The sequence below is a fragment of the Balaenoptera acutorostrata genome, chromosome 3 (assembly GCF_949987535.1).
Source record: "Balaenoptera acutorostrata chromosome 3, mBalAcu1.1, whole genome shotgun sequence".
NCBI lineage: Eukaryota > Metazoa > Chordata > Mammalia > Artiodactyla > Balaenopteridae > Balaenoptera > Balaenoptera acutorostrata.
Genome location: NC_080066.1, coordinates 78,505,155 through 78,525,444, shown reverse-complemented (window position 1 = coordinate 78,525,444; position 20,290 = coordinate 78,505,155). Strand labels below are relative to the sequence as shown.

General features: G+C 43.2%; 1 protein-coding gene across 2 annotated transcripts in view; it reads left to right on the top strand.

Moving 5' to 3' along the window:
• Positions 1–20,290, top strand: part of LIPC (lipase C, hepatic type) — a 174,770-nt gene that overhangs the window by 10,135 nt on the left and 144,345 nt on the right. The window contains exons 2-3 of one of the 2 annotated variants that reach the window (XM_057544382.1): positions 7,942–8,039; positions 10,141–10,273. In XM_057544382.1, the coding sequence (XP_057400365.1) occupies positions 10,189–10,273 (85 nt within the window). In that variant the 5' untranslated portion in view covers positions 7,942–8,039; positions 10,141–10,188. The remainder of the gene's footprint in view (positions 1–7,941; positions 8,040–10,140; positions 10,274–20,290) is intronic. The other variant, XM_007165943.2, reaches the window with a different exon arrangement.

Genomic DNA, 20,290 nt, shown 5'->3' with positions numbered 1-20,290 from the left:
GGCACAGCCATTTCACACCGAGAATTCTGGTCTGAAGGGTCGGGTGCAAGGGTTCTGCGCGCGACCCCCTCTGAGCAAGTGCAACTAGACCAAGCATAAAGGAAATGGAAAAAAATGAAAAGGTTAGACTTTATTACCCAGATTCTATTTCTATTTCCCGGGAATTGTTAACGGGTTTCGCTGGTGACAATGCGGTCAAATCCACACAGGTATCCTGAGCCAGAGACCTCCAGAAATTCCTCCTCGCGTTTGAAAATATTCGCCCCCTCCACCCGACCCAAAGGAAAAAAACAAACTTCCCAAAGGCAGGTTTGCGCTACCTGCCGTGGGCAGAGCTTTGTGGTCAGTTCTCTCCTGTGCCTGCTGCAGACTCTCTGGCCCTTGCATGTGACCCCTGGGGTCGAAGGAGTCAGACGGGGATAGACTCACCAGTGACTTCCCAGTCCTGACTCCCGAGAGTCACCTCTCCAGGCGGCGGGTCCTGTCCCCAGCACCCTTGGAAGGACCCCTCTGTGGGCCTTTGCCCACTCTAGAGCCTGCTTTCTCTGGCCATTAACCTGAGAAAAGGAGCCACATTTTTCAATTTAAATTCAGGGTTAGCTGTTCTGAAACTGATGATGGGAAGTATTCAGAAAACAAATCTTTTTTGGAGAGTGCTTTTTTTTTTTTTTTTTTTTAAATACAAAGGAATGCATAACAACTTAGGCAGTCGATTTCAAAATCAAGACCAGGAAGCATAGACCCTATCTATACTTTTTTTCAAAAACACTATAAATAGTTCTATTCTTTATTATAGTCAGTTAAATGGGTAGAAAAAGAGAAGGGAAGGAACATGTATGTGTAGGAGAAATAAAAAGCATGATGAAAGACTGTAATCAGTAAAAATAAGGATAGCAGGCACTGTGCTAAGCACCCTTCACGGATTATTCTCATTTATTCTTCCCCCAAATCCTATGAAGTTAATAATAGTACTGTCCCTATCTTAGAGTAGGGAAACTGAGGCACAAAGATTTTAAATAATTTGCTTGCTAATGGGGCTAAAAACAGAGATGCCAGCAAGGAAATAAAAATTCTCTGCTATCACAAAGTCTCCACTCAAGAGACAAATATCAAGAGACAGTCTTTTCCTCCAAAAGGAACAGTTATGTATAATCTGTTGTCTTAAAATTCTGCAGCTAAATAATTCTTTTATCATTTCTTAACAATAGGAATTACAAGGTAAATTTTGTACTTCAATAGAAAACTATGCACTGCCCACATCCAGCACAACCTCCTAGATTATCTGATTCTAGAGGCATTTTACAACTGTGTACATTGTAGATAACTAACACAAGTGCAAAATGCAGGTTCTGTGCTGTCCTGTAGAAGTTTGACTGACTTCCCCAGAAGCTAAATGTGCTTCCATTTGCCCATTCATTTCAACATCCCGTTATCCATATAAATTTGTGGAGGTTTTATCTTCTCCTTTGAACTAGTTATAACACCCTTAACAGCTTCCTCACTAATGAGTTAAATAAAATACTTACCATATGACCATATGTTCAGTTTTATATCTGAATGAGAGTCATGATTTTACCTTTTTTAAAAAAAAATTGTCTTAACAATTATCAAAGCATGTCGAAGTATCTCGTTGTTGCATTCTGGAGGACCCTTAGGCATGACCTAACCCAAATGGTTTCAAGAGTAACTGGATGACTATTGATCGTGTATAAATTAGGTCTTTTGTAGCAGAGTCTCACCCTGACAGTTTCCTATCAAGCACACTGTTCTGTCCATGCCAAAGCTTCCTGGGCAAAGGTTCCAGTCCCCTCATCTTGGCTAGTCTTTTTTACTGTTGATTGGGGAAAATTAATGTTTGTATAAATTATATAATTCTACCATAATGTCTCCATTACGTCTGTCTTCTGCTATGTTTCATGGGCTGTTTCAAGCTATCTCCATTAAATAGCTGAGAAAGGGCTTGAGAACATTTGTTTTTAAAATAATAATAATAGGGGCTTCCCTGGTGGCACAGTGGTTAAGAATCTACCTGCCAATGCAGGGGACACGGGTTCGATCCCTGGTCTGGGAAAATCCCACATGCCACGGAGCAACTAATCCTGTGCACCACAACTACTGAAGCCTGTGCTCTAGAGCCCGTGCTCTGCAACAAGAGAAGCCACCGCAATGAGAAGCCCGCATACTGCAACAAAGAGTAGCTCCTGCTCGCCGCAACTAGAGAAAGCCCGCGCGCAGCAACAAAGACCCAACACAGCCAAAAATAAATAAATAAATAAATAAATTTATTAAATAAAATTTTTTTTTTTAAAGTTTTACTTGATTTTATTTATTTATTTATTTATTTCTGGCTGTGTTGGGTCTTCGGTTTGTGCGAGGGCTTTCTCCAGTTGCGGCAAGCGGGGGCCACTCTTCATCGCGGTGCGGGGACCTCTCTTCATCGCGGTGCGCGGGCCTTTCTCTATCGCGGCCCCTCCCGTCGCGGGGCACAGGCTCCAGACGCGCAGGCTCAGCAATTGTGGCTCACGGGCCCAGCTGCTCCGTGGCATGTGGGATCTTCCCAGACCAGGGCTCGAACCCGTGTCCCCTGCATTAGCAGGCAGATTCTCAACCACTGCGCCACCAGGGAAGCCCCCAAAATTTTTAAAAATAACAATAATAAACACACCCTCTATGTCTTTATCTGCAGTGCAAGAGCACAATTCCATTTTTTTAAATCTTAGATACATGAAGAGCTCATAGCCAATTCCTACAACCTTGGCAAAACTACCTTTTGTTGTGCGTGCTTTGGAGTTAGACAAACGTAATTTCAGATTTCATTCCACCACTTACTAGAGTGTGGATTTGGGCAACTCAGTAACCTCCCTAAGCCTCAGTTTTCCTCTATGTATAAAGGCAATAATCATACATGCATCATTATAGGGTTGTTCCTGAGGTTTCAGTGAGATCTCATAGAGTCTGGTATTTTTGGGAGTTGGCCCCTGAACTGTTAACCCCTGACTTCTAGGCCTGCCTAGGAATTGATGACTAATCATGACAGTAAGATACCCTGTGGAAAAATGATGAGTCACTGGCAGCACTTGAAGCAGATCTCTGGGAACTGTTCCTGATTTCTTGTAGCCAAGGACTTCATTTGCTGAGCTCAGAAAGCTTTTGTGAAATGACTGTGTGACATGGAGCAAACACCAGCTGCTGTAGAGAGGCTTGGGCCATTTCGATCTAAGTGATGCCCCAGTTCTGCCTGATACTCGGAATAAGGACAGTGCCTCTGGCTGTCCCATCGTCAGAAGCACTGGGACCCAGAGAAAGAGAGCTGCCATGCTGATGGCTTACCTTCCCAAACTGTGCCCTTAGTTTACTGCAATCAGCCAATTCAGTTCATAGCTTGGTTGGTCTCCCTTAGGAGCCCAGCATGAGCACCCCTCATCAAGCCCAACCAACACCTGAAGCAGCTGTAGGATGCTGGCACGGAGTCTAATCTATGCCCACCCTCTTTCCCACAGAGGAGAAAACCCTTGTCAAACTTGAAGGAGCCAGCAGTGGTCTGTGTCTATCTAGCTGTTCAAAACCAACTTAAATCTTTACTTTCTTTTGCTTCCAAGCATAATGCAAACAGAGGAAAAAGGTTTTCCATTCTGCTGGAACTACTAAACTCATAAAATGCATTATTGGTTCCAGAGTATCCAGTCACAAAAAAGATAGATCTGGTTTTGTTTGTTTGTTTGTTCTTTCATTGTTCCACAAACCGGCAGCTGTAATTCTGATGGGGAGAATAAAAGGGCCAGCACAGAACAGGAAACATAAAAATAAGTGTAAAAGGAGACCTCATCTCTTTGCTCCCTAGCTCTTCACTTTAGACTCTGGGAATGAGAGAGTATCAGAGTTTACAGGGACCTAGAAGTCCTTAGATCCAATCTCCATAGATTAGACATGTAGCCTCAGACAAGGAGTCTCAGAGTCTCAGTTTTCTCACTTGTAAAATGGAGGAAGTAATTTTTGTCTCATTTGTTACAAAAATCAAATGAGCCCTGATTGTGCCAAGCACATTCCATGTAATAATATTTCATCCTCACATTTCCATTTTACAGATGAGAAAACTGAGGCAAAGAGAGGTTACATTATTTACACAAGGTCACACAACTAGTCAGAGGCAGACCCCATGCAGAGGTTAATCTGAAAAGGTTAATCGATTCAGGCATGATGATCTTGGATGAATAAATACCTGCTTGAAATGCTTGAAACACTTCATTCTTTCAAATAATCTAAAACATCATCTGCAATCTTGTGTTCACCTTTCATTTGTTTACTTGTCTTAAAAAACAGATAAGGAAACAGATAAGGAAAAGGTTAGACTCCAGGCCAACCCCTTTTCAAATAAGGACATGTTCCAAGCCAGCTCAAAGAAGCGTCCCTACTTGTTTTTGTCGTATTCCTGATGCCAAAAACGCGGCCTCTGTGCACCAGTGCTGAATCGAATCTCGGAGACAGAGTTTTGGGTAAAGTAGAAAAGAATAGCTTTATTGCTTTGCCAAGCAAAGGTGGACACAGCAGGCTTCTGCCCTTGAAAACTGTGTGTCCCCCACCTGGGAGGTTTTGGTGAGGAGTTTTATAGCAATAGTTCAAGTGCGAGGTTGCTGATAAATTAGGGTGTGTGAGGGGACTGCACTCCTTTAATCTGGTCTCAAATAATCTCTTGATGAGCTTCTCTGGTTCCTTTAATCTGGCCTCTCAGGTGGTCTTCTCTGGAATGAAGAATGCTACATCTTCCATTGGAGGTTTTAGTTCTATAAAGAGCTTAAAGATATTGTTATGTGTATCCCTTGAGGTGGAACCAGGACCCTGCCCCAAGGCTGCACTGTTGTTTCTTGACTGCTCCTCCGTTGTCTCAGCATCCCCTCCCTTCCCTGATGAGCAACTGTTTGAATCTGCCCTTTGCAACTCAGGGAAGGTCATGGAGGCTGGAGTCTGTTCCCTACAAACAAGGTATGGGGGACACAGAAAGGCTTCCGTGCCCAGGAGCCCCACAGGGTCCTGCTCAGTTTCATTCCCACATAGTACAAGAAAGTCCACACAGATCGATCTGTGCCCCATAAAAGCTTGGTCATTTTCCTGGTGGCAGCCTGGCCCCAAGCAGGTGTAGGAGAGGATAGTCATTTTCCAATGACGTGATCCAACAAACTTTATAAATTTCATCTTGGAAGTGGAATAAGAATGAGGAAAGAAAGCTCAGTGCAGGCCTGAGGAAAGCCAGGGATTGAGGGCATATGGTTTAGAAAACTGACCCTGGATTCAGGTGGCCTTGATTTCCTCTCCCTCAGCCTTTTACTGATAAAATATGGTTTTGTCCTAGTTCTTAATCTCTTAAATCTCAACTGTAAAATGAGGGAAATAATAGTACCAATCCAAAACTTACTGTTTCAATTATTCTTTCCTTGGAATTCTGCCAAGAGGCTACAATTCTCAGGAATCCCCAGCGTCTGATGATGATGAAAGCAAGAAAATCTGATTTGGAACATAAAGCCCTGTGTCTCCCATCAGAGATTTTCACCTTGATCCCATGCCTTCTCCCTCCTCTTGCTCTCTTTGTCTATGTAAAATATTTTTTCTTCTGATTAACTTTCTTATCGCCATTACACTAAAAGGAAAGGTTACATTCAGGTCATTAAAGTCCAGCCTCTTGAAATCTCTATTTCTTCAAGAAGCTCTTCAAATTAAAAGGAAGCAAGTACAGGGCAATTTTTAAGGATCTAACTATAAGACCATTATTATTTTAGATTGAGAATTGCGGACAAGAGAAAGCACTGGGCCCTACCACTATGCACAATGCTGATAACTCGCTGGAGGCTTCAGGCTCCGTGGGATCAGGCCATGGGAAATGAAGTGTCCTCCATCAACTGCTGGGCTTTCTGGGGTGTGGAAATGACTAAAGATCCCACTAATGGATCTACTGATTCCAGTGTATTGATGGGATCAACTACATTATAATCAGGTCCCAAAGGCCTGGGGGCCATTGCATCCCTCTACGGCAGAGTCTTCATACATTTTTGATGAAGCACTTTTGTCAGTTTGAAAAAAATTTTGAGTGCCCCTCCAAAATACATGGATATTTATCTGTTTATAAAGTATATAACACTAATACATTACATAGTACTGTATACAAGTGATACACAAAATTTTCAAAGGTGATATCTTGGTTTGGGAGGCTATAATAGAATACCATAGACTGGGTGGCTTATAAACAACAGAAATATATTTCTCACAGTTCTGGAGGCTGGGAAGTCCAAGATCAAGGCACCAGCAGATTTGGTGTCTGATGAAGTCCTCACAGATGGCCATATTCTCATTGTAACGTCACATGGAGGAAGAGGCAAGGGAACTGTCGGGGGTTCCTTTCATATGGACACTGATCCCATTCATGAGGGCTCTGCCATCATGATCTCATCACCTACCAAATGCCCTATCCATTTACCATCACCCTGGGGGCTAGGTTTCATATACTAATTTGTGGGGGACACAAACATTCAGCCTATAGCAGGTGATACAAGAAAAATCAGAAAGATCTATTATTTTCTTCTTGTGCCCCAACAGATGTCTCAAGCACCACTCTGAGGAAATGGTTCTCAAACTTTGGGTGACCAAGAATAATCTGAAGAGTTTGTTTAAAATAAAGGTTGTCCAGGCTCCAGCCCTGGAAGTTCTCATTCACTTTTTCATGGGAAGAGCCTATAATTCTTTTCCTGAGCTCTCAGGCTGACTCTGATTCCAACCCTCAATCAGATTTTGGAACCACTGATCCAGACCCTTCTGTTTTCCTCCCCTTTTAATTTTCCACTGAATTTTAATCCTGTGATCATGCTGTTATCTACCTCCTGGACCCCCTATATGAATTAAAAACAATAAAAATGGTAAGAATAGCTGCCATTTATTATTTCCTGCTTGGCAGGATTGCTAAGGGCTTACCTCTTTACATTATCTCCTTTAATCTGATCAGGTAGATATACTTAGTCCCACTACACAGATGGAAAAATCTAAAGCTCAGAACACTAATGTCTTGCCCTAGGTCACCCAGTTAGTAAGTGATAAGCCAGGGACCTTAACTTAGATCTGTCTGATTCCAAAGCCTGGACTCTTGACCACTAAGCATACTGCCTCAAATAAGTCACTGTAATTTACTGAACCTCTACTATGAACCAGGCACTTGGCTGGGCACTTCACATATAAATCCGTAATACTGATGACATACCTGTGTTTGTAGAAGTGTGAATCTCAGTCCACAAATTCTGATGTGGAACAAATACCTTTATTTTCTGTAACCCACCTGAGTTATGACTCCAAACTCCTATTTTTTAGGCCCTCCTAGATTCTTTCTTCCCCCACCCCACCCCCAGTTCTGGATCCGACACAATACCCAGAAACGGGGTTAGGGGTAAGCACCTGATCACCTGACATCAGTCCACATAGGTGACCACTAAGGGGCCACTCCTCCCTGTCTTCATGACCTGTTGGCACCAAAGGCTCACTGCTACTCGTACCCCATGACAGGCACAGGGGCATCTTTTGTCCCCCTGCTGACACACTCACAGCCATTTTTTCTTTGGGTTCTTACCACTTTCTGGAAGCAAGGGACTGTCCCCTCTGCCCTCATAGACAAATCTCCCTCTCCCCCCACCCACTTACAAAGCCCAAGAGACTCTTTTTCTAGTGATGGGATGGTAGGGGTACTCTTTCTCCCTTCACATCCCTTTGAAACATTTTTAGCCTTTTGCTTGGCATTGTTGGTTAGAATTCACTTACCCTAGGTCCTAAATTTCAGGAAGACAAAAGGTTTATAGTCTTCTTTCTACTCTCCTTAAGTGGAAGGGAGAGGGTGAGGGAGAGGTTGGGCGAAATATATTGTTGATACCTCAAAGTATTATCTCCAGCCCATGTTCTCTTATTTTACAGGTGAGGAGATGGAACTCATTAAGGTTAAGTAACATTTTGCGCAGCTAGTTGATAATAGACCCAGGATCCCAGAGGCGCTTGGATTCACTGGTTTCTTGGTGAGTTAATCTGTAGAGTGAGGCCGGGGGTGGAGTTGGTACCTGGCAGTACCCAGAGGATAAGAGATGAGGTGGGCCCAGGGGAGAGGAGCCAGGTAGATAGTCAGCTGGTTTTAGGTTCCAACTTTCTGGGAAATAAGAAGTAAAATGGAACCTTCAGATCCTGCTTAACTATGCAGGTAGGATAGAGCCAGTCAAGAAGCCAGCACAGAAACCTCCACTCAGAAATCATGCATTTGACTAGATGGTCTCTAAGCTGTAGTCCTCTGGAAGCTGGTGCAGCCACAAGACAACGCAGAGTTAAGCCTTGGCCTAGGATCAATCTGTCCAAACTGCCGGTGGTTTCAGAAGGTCCTATCAGTTCGTTTCATCCGGGCAATGATCACCAAGTTATCTAACTGCCTACCCAACATTTCCACTTGGATGTCTAAGAAGCATCTCAGACTCCACCTGGGCAAAACTGAATTTTTGATTTTCCATCACCAAACCTGCTCCACTCACATCCTTTCCCATCTCAGCTGATATCAACACCATTGTCCCACTTGCTCAAGCCAAAATCCTTGAAGTCATCTTCAACTCCTCTCTTTCTCTACATCCCAGTAGTCAGGAAATCCTATTGTATCTACCTTCAAAATATATCCACCACCCATCCATCAGTCCCCAATTCCACTGTTACTGTGCTGAACTGAGGCACCATCACCTCTTGCTGGATCACTGTAATAGCCTCTTAGCAGATCTACCCACTTGCACCCTTGTTTGCTAATAATCTGCTGCTAGTCTTGCAAACTAAAATGATCTTTTACAAATATTATACAAATCATATCACTTTTCTGCTCAGAATGGTTCCCCATGTCTCGTAGTATAAAAGCGAAAGTCCTTATAATAATGTCTCCCTAATCACTGGCCTCCTTGCTGTTCCTGGAACATTCCAGGCATGCTCCTACCTCAGGGCCTTTGCACTGGCTGCACTGGCTGTTCTGGCTACCTGATGCTCTCCTCAGCATGTCCACAGGGGCAACTCCCTCAAACCCTTTGCTCAAAGTTCAGCTTCCCAACAAGGCTCACCTTGACCATTCTATTTAAAATCACTACCTTCCCCGACCCCCTTAACTCAGCCATACTTTTCCTTTTTCCATAGCTCTGATTACATTCTACCAGTCTACATAAATCTCTTATTTATTATGTCTATTACCTATTATCTGACTCCTCCCATCTCCTTGTGGTACATAAGCTCCACAAGGACTGGAATCTTCATCTGTTCTCTTCACTTGCATATCTCAAGTACCTAGAACAGTGCCTGGAATATAATAGATATTTTTTAAAAGTTTGAAAAATGAATAAAGTTTAAATAAAACTAGAAACCCAAGGAATATTACAAGAGCCACACCTGAATTTCCCGTCTGGTTTTGCCAAGTGGCCTTACTTCTCAGTCCTCTACCCAGTTAGAGCATCCATTAACACAGAGGAGGAAAGAGTGTGTTTACTCTAGGGCCATCTTTCAATGGGGCCCCCAGCAAAGGCATCCAGTTCTGCATCTTTGCTCCTCCATCAGCTCCTTCTTAGACTGAGGATAGAGGTTTTCTGCCCCTTTCAGCTATAGAAATGTTGCCCATCACTCTTTGACCACAGACACCAGCAATTTTGCTAAACTCAACAGAAAACAGACCACCTGGGGGCTCTCCACATAGCAGAGTCCTTTCCTTTCTCTTTGGGTTTAGCCTGCAATTTGAAATACCACAGCCAGGAGCCTGCCTCCCCTTTGCATGCTGCCAGAGAGAGACTTAGGCAACCATGTGGAAGTCACCTACTCCTGACCTTTGACAGAACTTCCAAACACAACACATTAACTTTAAATTGATTAATTTAGAACTGTGATCTTGGCCCAAGAAGGTAAGAGTACATGACAAGATATTTTATTTTCAAAATGTAGCAGAATAAAAAATATTTTTGTAAATCAACCTTTTTTTGTATGAGATAGAGTTAGATTTGGGTTCAGTGTAGGAAGGAAAGTGTCTGAACACTAGAAAACATGCTTAAAAGGTTAATTATTAATGGACAGTCTTCTCTAACAAAGTATCAATAGGCAATCTGCTCTCTTTAGCTTCAGAAATTAGCAAGAAGACCTCGGTCCCCGGGTGAGACAGGAGAAATGGAAAATTCCCTGTGTGTCTCTATTTTCTTGGTTTTCTGCATCTTTATCCAATCAAGTACCCATGGACAAAGCCTGGGACTAGGTAAGAGCCTGCCTTTTCTCCGGAAATGGGCATGGATTTTCTTTTTTAAATGTACGTCACAATGAATCCAAGTGTTCTTAGCTATGTAGAACAGAGCTTGCTTCACAGCATACCAGGTGTTCTGTTAGTGGCATCGAAGGTCACAGGGACGTGTAGCTGTTTGTAGGCAAGACTGAAAGTTTAGGAAGCCACTCTGGGAGTAGAAGTCTTCTCAAAGCGCTTGCAACTAGCAATGAAGTCTCTCGCGTATCCTGTTCAGAAATAGTCAGGCTAAGACTTCTTTGGTGGCAAATAATCTGAAAGAGTTTCAGATCTTCCTGAGAGTTAATTTGGCATCTAATCTGCAGTTGAGGAGAACAGCTTGCAATGAAATGCTTCATCTTGCTGAGGGTTGTCTAATTGCTGGCTCTCTCAGAAGAGAGGAATTTGTAGAATCCTCTTTCCAGTCAGGTTGAAAACAGAGCTATCATTGCACATTTTCTAGACTTCACTTTTTCTGCCAAAGTTTTACTCTGAGACTGAGGAATTCAACAGCAGTCACACCTGTTTGGTCTGTAAATTCACACACTAGGTTGATACCCAAAGAGATCCAAATGCTTGATCAGGTAGGTGGATTCCAGGTTCCTGGCTAAACAGTGCATTGGATCAATAGATGATGGATATGAAGTGAACTGAACACTTTGGGCAAATGAGACTGGCCTTTGGGACTTTGTTTTTGTGCTGGTTACTGGTCAGGACCTAGAAACTCTAAGGTAGAGGCTTAGATTTTTCTTTCCTCAAAGACTCTGCTTGGAGGGAGCTCCAAAAAGAATTAGGAACTTACTACCCAAAGATTGCGTGAAAATTCCAGAACATTTTTTTTCTCCTTTAAGAAAAAAGGCTGTTCTTTATATTTAATTATGATTTTGTATACTAGGTCAGTTAATAACTTATTAGCAGTATTAATTATTACCATTCACTGAGCAATTTGTGTGTCAACCACAAGGTTAATTATTTTGCATACATCATCTCATTTATCAAGCTGAGTCCAAAAGTGATGATAATAATTTAGAGCCATACAGGCAGAATTGCTGATGATTTTTATTCCGTGTTCACAGGGATATTGGTGAAGGGCCTTTCCTGCCCTTTGGCCCAGAATGTTGTTTTTGTTAATTTTTTACTGAAGTATAACATATATCTAAAAAAGTGCCTGTATCGTAAGTGCTCAATGAATTTTCACAATCTGAGCCAGCATCCCAGAAGCCTCCCTTGCACACCTCTTGAGCCTTAACATAGATTATTTTGCTTTTGGGGGGAGCTTTTCGATAATGGACACATAAAGTATATGCTCTTTTGCTTCTGGCTTCTTTCGCTAAACATTATGTTGGTGAGATTCAACCATGCAGTTGCATGAGGTGTGACTCATCATTCTGGTCACTGTAGCATTCGTCGTATGAATATACCACCCTTGGTTTATCCATTCTGCTACTGATTGGTGCAGTCGATGTTTCAGTGGAGACTTGGGGGTTGGAAGCCATTAGAGCCAAGGTGAAGGATAAAAGGCAGGATGCCCTCCCCGGGGGTTGCTGAGTATCGTCCACATTTCCCTCAACAAATCCTGTGCTACTGCTTTCCCAGGGTCCTGGTTTGTCCAAAAGCTGAGGGAAATGGCCACTATTAGCAGGAAGGTTCTTCAAGGGAAAGGATCGGAGTCAGGAGGGCTCTTGTTCCTTTGAGATCAGAATGTCTTGGCAGAATTTCTTCTGCAGGGAGTGAGCCAGATCTGTGTGCATGAGGCTGGTGGGACATCTGCCTGGGGCATTGCAGGGAGGCAAGCATCCCACAGTAGAGCCCTAAAAGGTTGAGTATCTATACCTTGTAGGATAGTTTTCCAAACTGCCCCCCCAGAGGAGATTTTGGTTGCTACAACTGGGGAGAGAGTGCTATTGGCATATAGGGGGTAGAAGCCAGGGACGCTGCTAAACATCCTACAATGGACAGAACAGCCCCACAGCAGTGAATTATTCAGGACAAAGTGTCAATAGTGCCAAGGTGGAGAACACTTGGTCTGTACCAAGCTTCAACTGTCACTAGTCAGGGGCCAGGAGGAACTCCCATAGGACCCTTCCTCCTTAACCCCAACCCTCCCAGCTTACTTCTTTTTATTATTATTAATGACATTGCTAATGGACCGACTAATGTATTGTGTACCCTGTATATGCCAGACACTGTGCAAACATTTTATCCCACTCTCACCTTGTGGTTGAGTCAGCCAGTGGAAAAGTGACTTGCTGGAGGTCCCACGGTTGCTCAGGGCAGAGCCACGAGAGGCGCCTAGAGGTTGATCTGTCTGCCTAAGGCTACAGGTTTCTGGCCGTTGTGCTCACACCCAGTGGTTTAACAGCCAGAGAGCCCTAGAAATCCATTCTGCTCGGTTCCTCTCACAGGAGAGGACTGTTTGAATAATTCCTGCCTACCAGCACCAAGGGAAACAAGATATGGTGAGCCTCCTGAAGACCCCAGGACACAGAGCTACCATCGTTCTCATCCCCAGACCTCCCTGCCTGAGGCCCAGCCTGCCCCACTGGTGTGGCCAGGAGGATCAATACTGCTTAAATGGTAGCTGCTACTCCTAGACCCTGGCAGCCCCACCTTCCAGTAGTATCCACGACCGCTGCCGAAGGTGCCTGCCCCCTCCCTGCAATTCCAGCCACAGAGTCCACATCCTAGAAACAACTGAAGCCCAGCCATCAGTCACTCATTCATTTAACAAGGAAGTGTGCAGAGGCATCTGCCATATATAAGGCAGTGCTTTTAATACAACATTTCTCAAATTTCCTGGTCCCAGGACACCATTACATTCTCCAAAATTATTCAGAATTCCAAAGAGCTCTTTTCTTTTTAATATTATTTATTTTACTTATTTATTTTGGCTGCACCAGGTCTTAGTTGAGGCACGCGGGATCTTTGTTGCAGCACGCGGGCTTCTTAGTTGGGCATGAGAACTCTTAGTTGCAGCATGCATGTGGGATCTAGTTCCCTGACCAGGGATCGGACCCAGGCCCCCTGCATTGGGAACGTGGAGTGTTACCCACTGGACCACCAGGGAGATCCCCCAAAGAGCTCTTTTTTATGTGGAACACAGGTATCAATATTTGCCATATTAGAGACTAAAACTGAGAAATTTTTTTAAAATTTTAATGCTTTTAAAAATAACAACAAAGTCATCACATGCTAACATATGTAACATGATATTATGAGGAATAACTTGTATTTTCCAAACAACAACAAAAAAAGTGAGCCAGAAGAGTGACATTGGTTCACAAAGAAATTTTGCTAATTTTGTAATGTCTGGTTTAATAGAAGCAGCTGGATTTTTTCATCTGTTTCTGTATTGAATCTGTTGTGATATGTTGCTTTGTCCAGAGTACATGAAGAAAACTGGACTCACATATAGGAAAAGAGAGGACATCCTCAGAGGTCCTGCCAAGGCCCACACTCAGAACTGCTGTGTTTGTGCAGCAGACACTGTACAACTGTAGACTGCACAGTAGCCCCTGCTCTCCGTGAGCTTACTGTTGAATCAGGTGGACCAAGGGTAGGGAGATGGGAGCTGCCTGCATTGCCAGCAGCAATAAGGGGGCCATCATCCATAGAGAATGCAAAATAATAATAGAACTTACTAAAAGTTGGTCTTCCTTTCATCATCACAATTCTATATAATGCCAGTGATAAAACTAAAGCCCCTCCCCCTCAAAATAGTTTTTTGGTCAAATTTGTAAACAACTGCTGTGGTTACTGTTGAGTTTTATTAATGTATATGTAAACTTCAGATAATCACAGTTTTATATGACTTCTCGTTGAATAAATGTTCTCTGTCGATGGTCAATTTAGAGACCTCCCAGTTTTGCAGTTGGCCCCTGATTCTCATGGACTGTGACATGTGCTCATTGCAAGTGTCTAATGGTTCAGAATCCTCCCATCTCACTTAGGTGATCTCACGTCTCCAAATCCCGTGGTACTTACTGCCTGTTCTTGCATTTGAACCGCAGATTTGAAATTAAAAATGATACCGTAGTGATTATAAAGACAAAGATACAGAACCCGAGAACTTCAATTCTCCTATCCTGTGTGACCACTTAGAGTTTTGTGTTTAAAATGTAAAACAGTAAAACAGCTTTTACAGTGAATTGTGAAGTGTAATATTTTGTTTGGTAAGTAAAAATTTTGGTTCTTCCAGGAAGTATCTTTAATACACTTGCGTATCTTTAAAGTGGAAATACATTCTTCTTTTTTAAATTGTTCATTGCTTTAAAACTAAATAACAAATCAAGAAAATAGTGATTATTACTGATTTTTGCATGCATATAACTGAAAATAGCTTTGTCTTATAGAGCAAAGTGGTATTAAAATGATCTGCTCTGGGTTTCAAATATATGAGGTATACCACTGAGTCTAATAAAGGAGATAAGATGTATATATAAAATTTTTTCAACTAAACCATAAAATATGCTGAGTACCACTGGAGAGGGGTGCAATGGAGTGCTTGTGTCCCCCCAAAATTCATATGTTGAAATCCTAACCCTCAATAGCATGGCATCTTAGGAGGTGGGGACTTTGGGTGGTGATTCAGTCATGAGGGTGGAGCCCTCGTGAATGGGATTAGTGTCTTTATAAAAGGGACCCCAAAGAGCTTACTCACTCTCTGTTCACCATGTGAGGAAACCTTGAAGAGGGTTTTCACCAGAACCCCAACATGCTAGCACCCTGATCTCAGACTTCCAGCCTCCAGAACTGTGAGAAAAATTTCTCTTGGTTACAAGCCACCCAGTCTATTGTAATTTGTTACAACAGCCTGAGTTGACTAAGACAAGGTGCAGGTGGAGATGGAGAAGAGTTTACTTCCCAGTACGTAGAGGGAAGGCTTCTGGGAGGAAGCAGCCTTTGAGCCAAGTCTTGCAGGATGAAATCTGGACAAAAGTGAAGGAGACTTTCCTTGTGCATAAGCAAAGGCACAGAGCCAATAAAGTACACTTGTTTTCCAAGTCCAAACACCTTCCAAAAACAGGCCTTCCAGGAAGGAGAAGAAAAAAAAAAATAGGAAGGAGTTGATAGCAATACTGCATCACAACTGCAATAAACTGAAAACAACTTGAATACCCAACAATAAACATCAAGGATGGAGGGTCCAGGTATTACTAAGTCCTCCTTTAAACAAGCATTGTTTTGAATACCTACTACTAGAAGTTCTAGGAACTTTTGGGAACAATAATGATGAGATTCAGAAATAAAAGGCTTAATGCTGACCCTGAGGCACTCATAGTACAATACAAGTGTTCTTAACCTAGCCCAGTGATGGGTTTCAGAGAGACTGGATGCCTCTTAGGATGGTACCCAAGGCTGTATGAATGTGCATTTGAGGGTAGGAGAGAAGTCATAACTTCTGGCAAATTATCAAAGGGAACTGTGACCTCCAAAAGGTTACATAAAAACTGGTCTTGTAGCTTTTAAAAAATCAGTATGAGGAAATTTTATAGGCAATAAAGTGGGGGAGAAAAAGAGGACTAAATAACCTACATATTGAATCACAACTATGATAAAACTGCATACATGTATATTGCTAGGGATTTGAAATATATGTAAAGATCTATAAAGAGTATTAAGGCCGTGGAGAGAGAGAGACAGAGAGAGAGAGAGAGAGAGAGAGAGAGGGAGAATGTGTGTGTATGTGTTTTACGTGTTTAAATGTAAAAGAAAAAAAAAGTTTTTTTTAAAAACCTGGTAAGCTGCAATTAGATTGGTCCTGGATTTGTTGTCCCTAGAGAGGCCACCTCCCACCATCCTCATGGGCTCAGCCAAGCCCAGAATTACAGCCCCAGCGGGACCTGAAAATTCCTAACAGGCCTTCACAACTGCAGGGAAGGTGGTTCATGAGTAATACCTGAGGTAATATCCAGAGATGGAACTCATTCACCTGGGCAAGTACATGAAAGCAGAATCAGCAGAAAGCCAGCCCCAGAATTCTTGTGAAATTCTACATGCTCTCTGCTAGAGACCCTCCCACCCACTGCCATACTTCCTGGCCCTATGGCTGAGCCATTCTGGAGCCCTCCTGAGGGCATCGTACCCAGAGAGGACAAGCCTGAGGTGAGAGGACAGCAGCCTATCTCCCACGCTGCTTGCCTTTCACAAGGGACCCAGGACCTGAACCCATATTTAATTGTGGGCCAGGTGAGCAAGATCCCCACCACCACATTCTCACCGCCCTGTTTTCCACACCAGCTGCCACAATGCTACAAGGCATGCTGCGTCCTCGCAGGCGAGTCAGCAGGGAGAAGGGAAGGAGAGGCAGGGCTGGGCCAAAGGCTTGCCCGATTTTAGGTCTGGTCCACAAGACACGGCTGAGCAGTCCCATTTACATTCTCCAAGGGGATGTGACCACCTTGACCTCAACCTGGGGTGGCGCCTGACATCCATGGGGCCCAGCAATTCTCATAGCCAGAAGGGTGACCGTACACTGGTTCCCAGGAGAGTGTTCATTTTAGAGTGGGGCCCTGTCAGCCAGGGATCAGAGTCCAGCCCACTAGAGAAGGGGGCTGGCCAGGAGCAGGCAAAACATCTGGACCCCTGCCAAACAAGCTGAGGATCATGGCCAGACTGCAGCCCCAAGGTGAAAACTAGAAAAATGGGTCATAGCCCAGCCAGTCCTGCAGGGAGTGGGGTTGCTATGTTAAGGTAGACAGCAGGTGCACCCAGCTGCTGACAATCAGGCACCCAGCTTGGGGCAAGGAGACAAACTCGAGTCGTTCCCACACTGGAAGATTCAGGGTGCAGCTATGCTTCTCAAGAGAAAGTGTAATTCATAGACATTGCCACAAGGTAGCGCAGTGACGCCTTAGCTGCTTCAGGGTTTCAGGAGAGGATTCAGGTATGGGAAAAACCAAGTTTCTGGATGACTCTGGAAAACTCATGACTTGGTTAACGTCACTCTCCTCTCTGCTTATGACTCTTATTTCCAGAAACACTCATAGTTTCTATATTTCCACCGTGGGATTTGAGGGGAGGGGTAGGAAGAAGAGAAGATCAAGTGCATTGAAGGGGAGGCCTCTTTGTCTGTCCCCAGCATTTTCTCCTCCATATATACACGTTCACCTTCAGGGGCCTGGTGAAGTAGATTTTAACAGCTTTTAGATGGCATGTTGTGGCATTAAAATAGTTCTTATGACGATATAAAGGTGACAACACTGAATAGTATTTTCATCCCAAGGCTAAGTGGGACAAATGTAGTATACCTAACTGTGTGTGTCTTGTGATTACAACTCCATGAAAACGTATATGTGAGAAAAAAAACTACTAGAAGAAAATGTACAAATGTGTTCAGACTCCAGTTGAGTTTATATCTAAATTTTTGTCTCTTCCGAATTTTATGTAATGTTGTACTGTGTATGTAGTGTTTTGCTTTATGATTTGAATAATTTAAAAATTCACATCAAAATGATAAAACAAAGGGATTTGACGAGTCAGAGGTTCTCGAACTTTAGTGTGTATGAGAAACTTATTAAAATAAGATTTTGTTAAATCTCATTTATTTATAAAATAAATAAATTCTATTAAATTTGTTAAGTAAATAAATCTTATTAAAATCAGATTTCTGGGTCCCATCTGCAAGTTTCTAACTCAGTGGACCTGGGGTAGATCCAGGAATTTGCATTTCTAAAGTTCCCAAGTGCTGCTTCAAGTGCGGGGAGTACACCTTGAGAACCACTAGAAAAACAAAAATAGACAGTTAATGGCAAAACATTAACTTGACTTGAACCCAGGTCTCCTGATTTTCAGGCTTAAGGCTCTTCCCTCAGAAACAATACAAGCTTCCAGGGCAAACCTGGCTTTCATTTCTCAGTCTCCTGGAGCGGGGAAGGGGAGAGATATCAGTGTCTATTGATCCTGAATATTGACCTCCCTCAGGGGTAGCCATCTCCCAAATAATATAAAACCCCTAGATATTTGTGACAATTTACTCCTCCAAAATAAATCATCGTCATGATGAAAAGAAAGTGGTTCTTGAATGGGAAAAAAAAAAAAATTCCCAAGCTGAGATTTACTTGTAATTGGTAGAAAAATACTAGTTGCAAAAATGAATTAACCATACACAGTAAAGCATGCCTTGGCAGGCCTGAAAATAGGATCCAGCAAATTCTTTTCATATGAGCTGGGCATTACCAAGAGCTGGGCAGAGCCTGTGATTCTCAGTTGACTAGGACTGGCCTTTCTGTGACTGAGAAAAACTTTCCAGTGACAAATGTTCCAGCTTCCTTATCCCAAGAGAAACCAAAATAGTGAAAACAACATACTTATTTATACTGAAATATAACAAGATCAACACCAGCAAATTATAGCATTTATTAACCACCTACTGTGTACCAGGCTCCATGGTTTGTACGAAAACATGTTCCTAAGGACACAAAAATGAAAAAGCACACTACCATTCATCAAGGAGCTTCCCAGTTGACCGAGTCTGGGGCCCCCTACAGCCGTGTGTGTGTGTGTGTGTGTGTGTGTGTGTGTGTGTGTGTGTGTGTAGATCAGAGATTGGAAGAGGCATAATTTCAACACAGTATGATAAGTGCACAATTAGGTACAAAACATCTCAAGGCCCTGAGGCAGGAGAGGTTAGCAGAGAAGGCTTTATAGGGGAAGTGATATTTGAGTTGAGCCTTGAAGGAGAAGTGGAAGGATGTAGCAAGAAGAAGGAAAAGCATGAGCCAGTGTTGGAGGCTTGAAAACAGAAAATGAAACTGGGAATCCCTGAGACGTTTGCTGTAGCTCAGGGGAGGGCACAAAAAAAGAAGTGGCCAGAGGTGAGGGCATCAAAGGCCATGCTAATGAGTTTGGCCCTCACCCTGGAGGCAGTGGGGCCACCACTGAGGTTGGTGTTTGAAAAAGGGAGGGACTTGGCTGTTGGCTGCCTTTCCTGCTTGGTGGATGGCTTCCCCTCACAGCCTGGCTGAAACCCCAGCCACTCCCTGATGGAAAGCGATGCTATCAGCAGGAAAAGGCAGGGCTGGCACTCGGAAGTTACAGGCTCTGCAACCGCACCTGGCTGGTGCCCACAAACACTCAGATCTTCCTCCCAGGAGGGCTCCAGCCCATGGGCAAGTCTATTTGAAATTTACTTATTAACTGCTATTCCTAACACTAAATGGTAGGAGGGATTTACACCAATGAAAATGAGGCGGGAACACATACTAGAAGCTTGAATAGGAACCTTCCATTTAAAAAGTACCTTCTTCTAAGTCTGAAAAGAGAACCAAATTCTGCAAATTCCACATCACACAAGTTTATAAACCTATAGCAATTTCAACTTTAAAAACTTATTCCTACCTACATGATATCACTTGATTCTCATAATATCCCCATAAAGAATACTGGGCAGGTATCATTATGCCCATTTTACAGATGTAAAGGTTCACCAGCCAAAGGCCACTAGGAACACACTTGGAGTCAAATGAAAGTCAGGGTTATTTGGCTTACTGCAGCAAGGGAGGACGCACTCCAGAGAAACCCAGGGGCATCCCTGCACGAGGAGTTGAGAGGGGCTTCTTAGAAAATTTGGGCTTGTGCCAGATGAAACTATGGAAGGGTTGGGGAAGCAGGGGCAATTCTGGATGGGATTCTGTCAAAGGGGGAGGGGGCCATTCAGTGATCTAGTATCTAAATAATTTAATGATTAATTATTGTGAACTCATTATTGCTTAATTTAATCAATAATGTTCCAGCAGGCAGAGCTAGAGCTGGCATTGGTACAGGAGCAACAGTCTCTCCTTGTTAGTTGGAAGCAGGGAATGTTTAGTCACGTTTTTTGGATTCAGAGTGGCCTCCTTTCTGTCCTGTTGCAAATGTAGCCGCAAAGGGTCCTCGTAGCACATTGTTTCTGTTTTGTGGGCGTTGTCTATGTTCAGTTGGGAACATCGTGGTCTGGCTGCCAGCAAGCCTCCTTTTTGTTGCTGTTGTGTTTGTTTTCATTTTCTCACATACCAA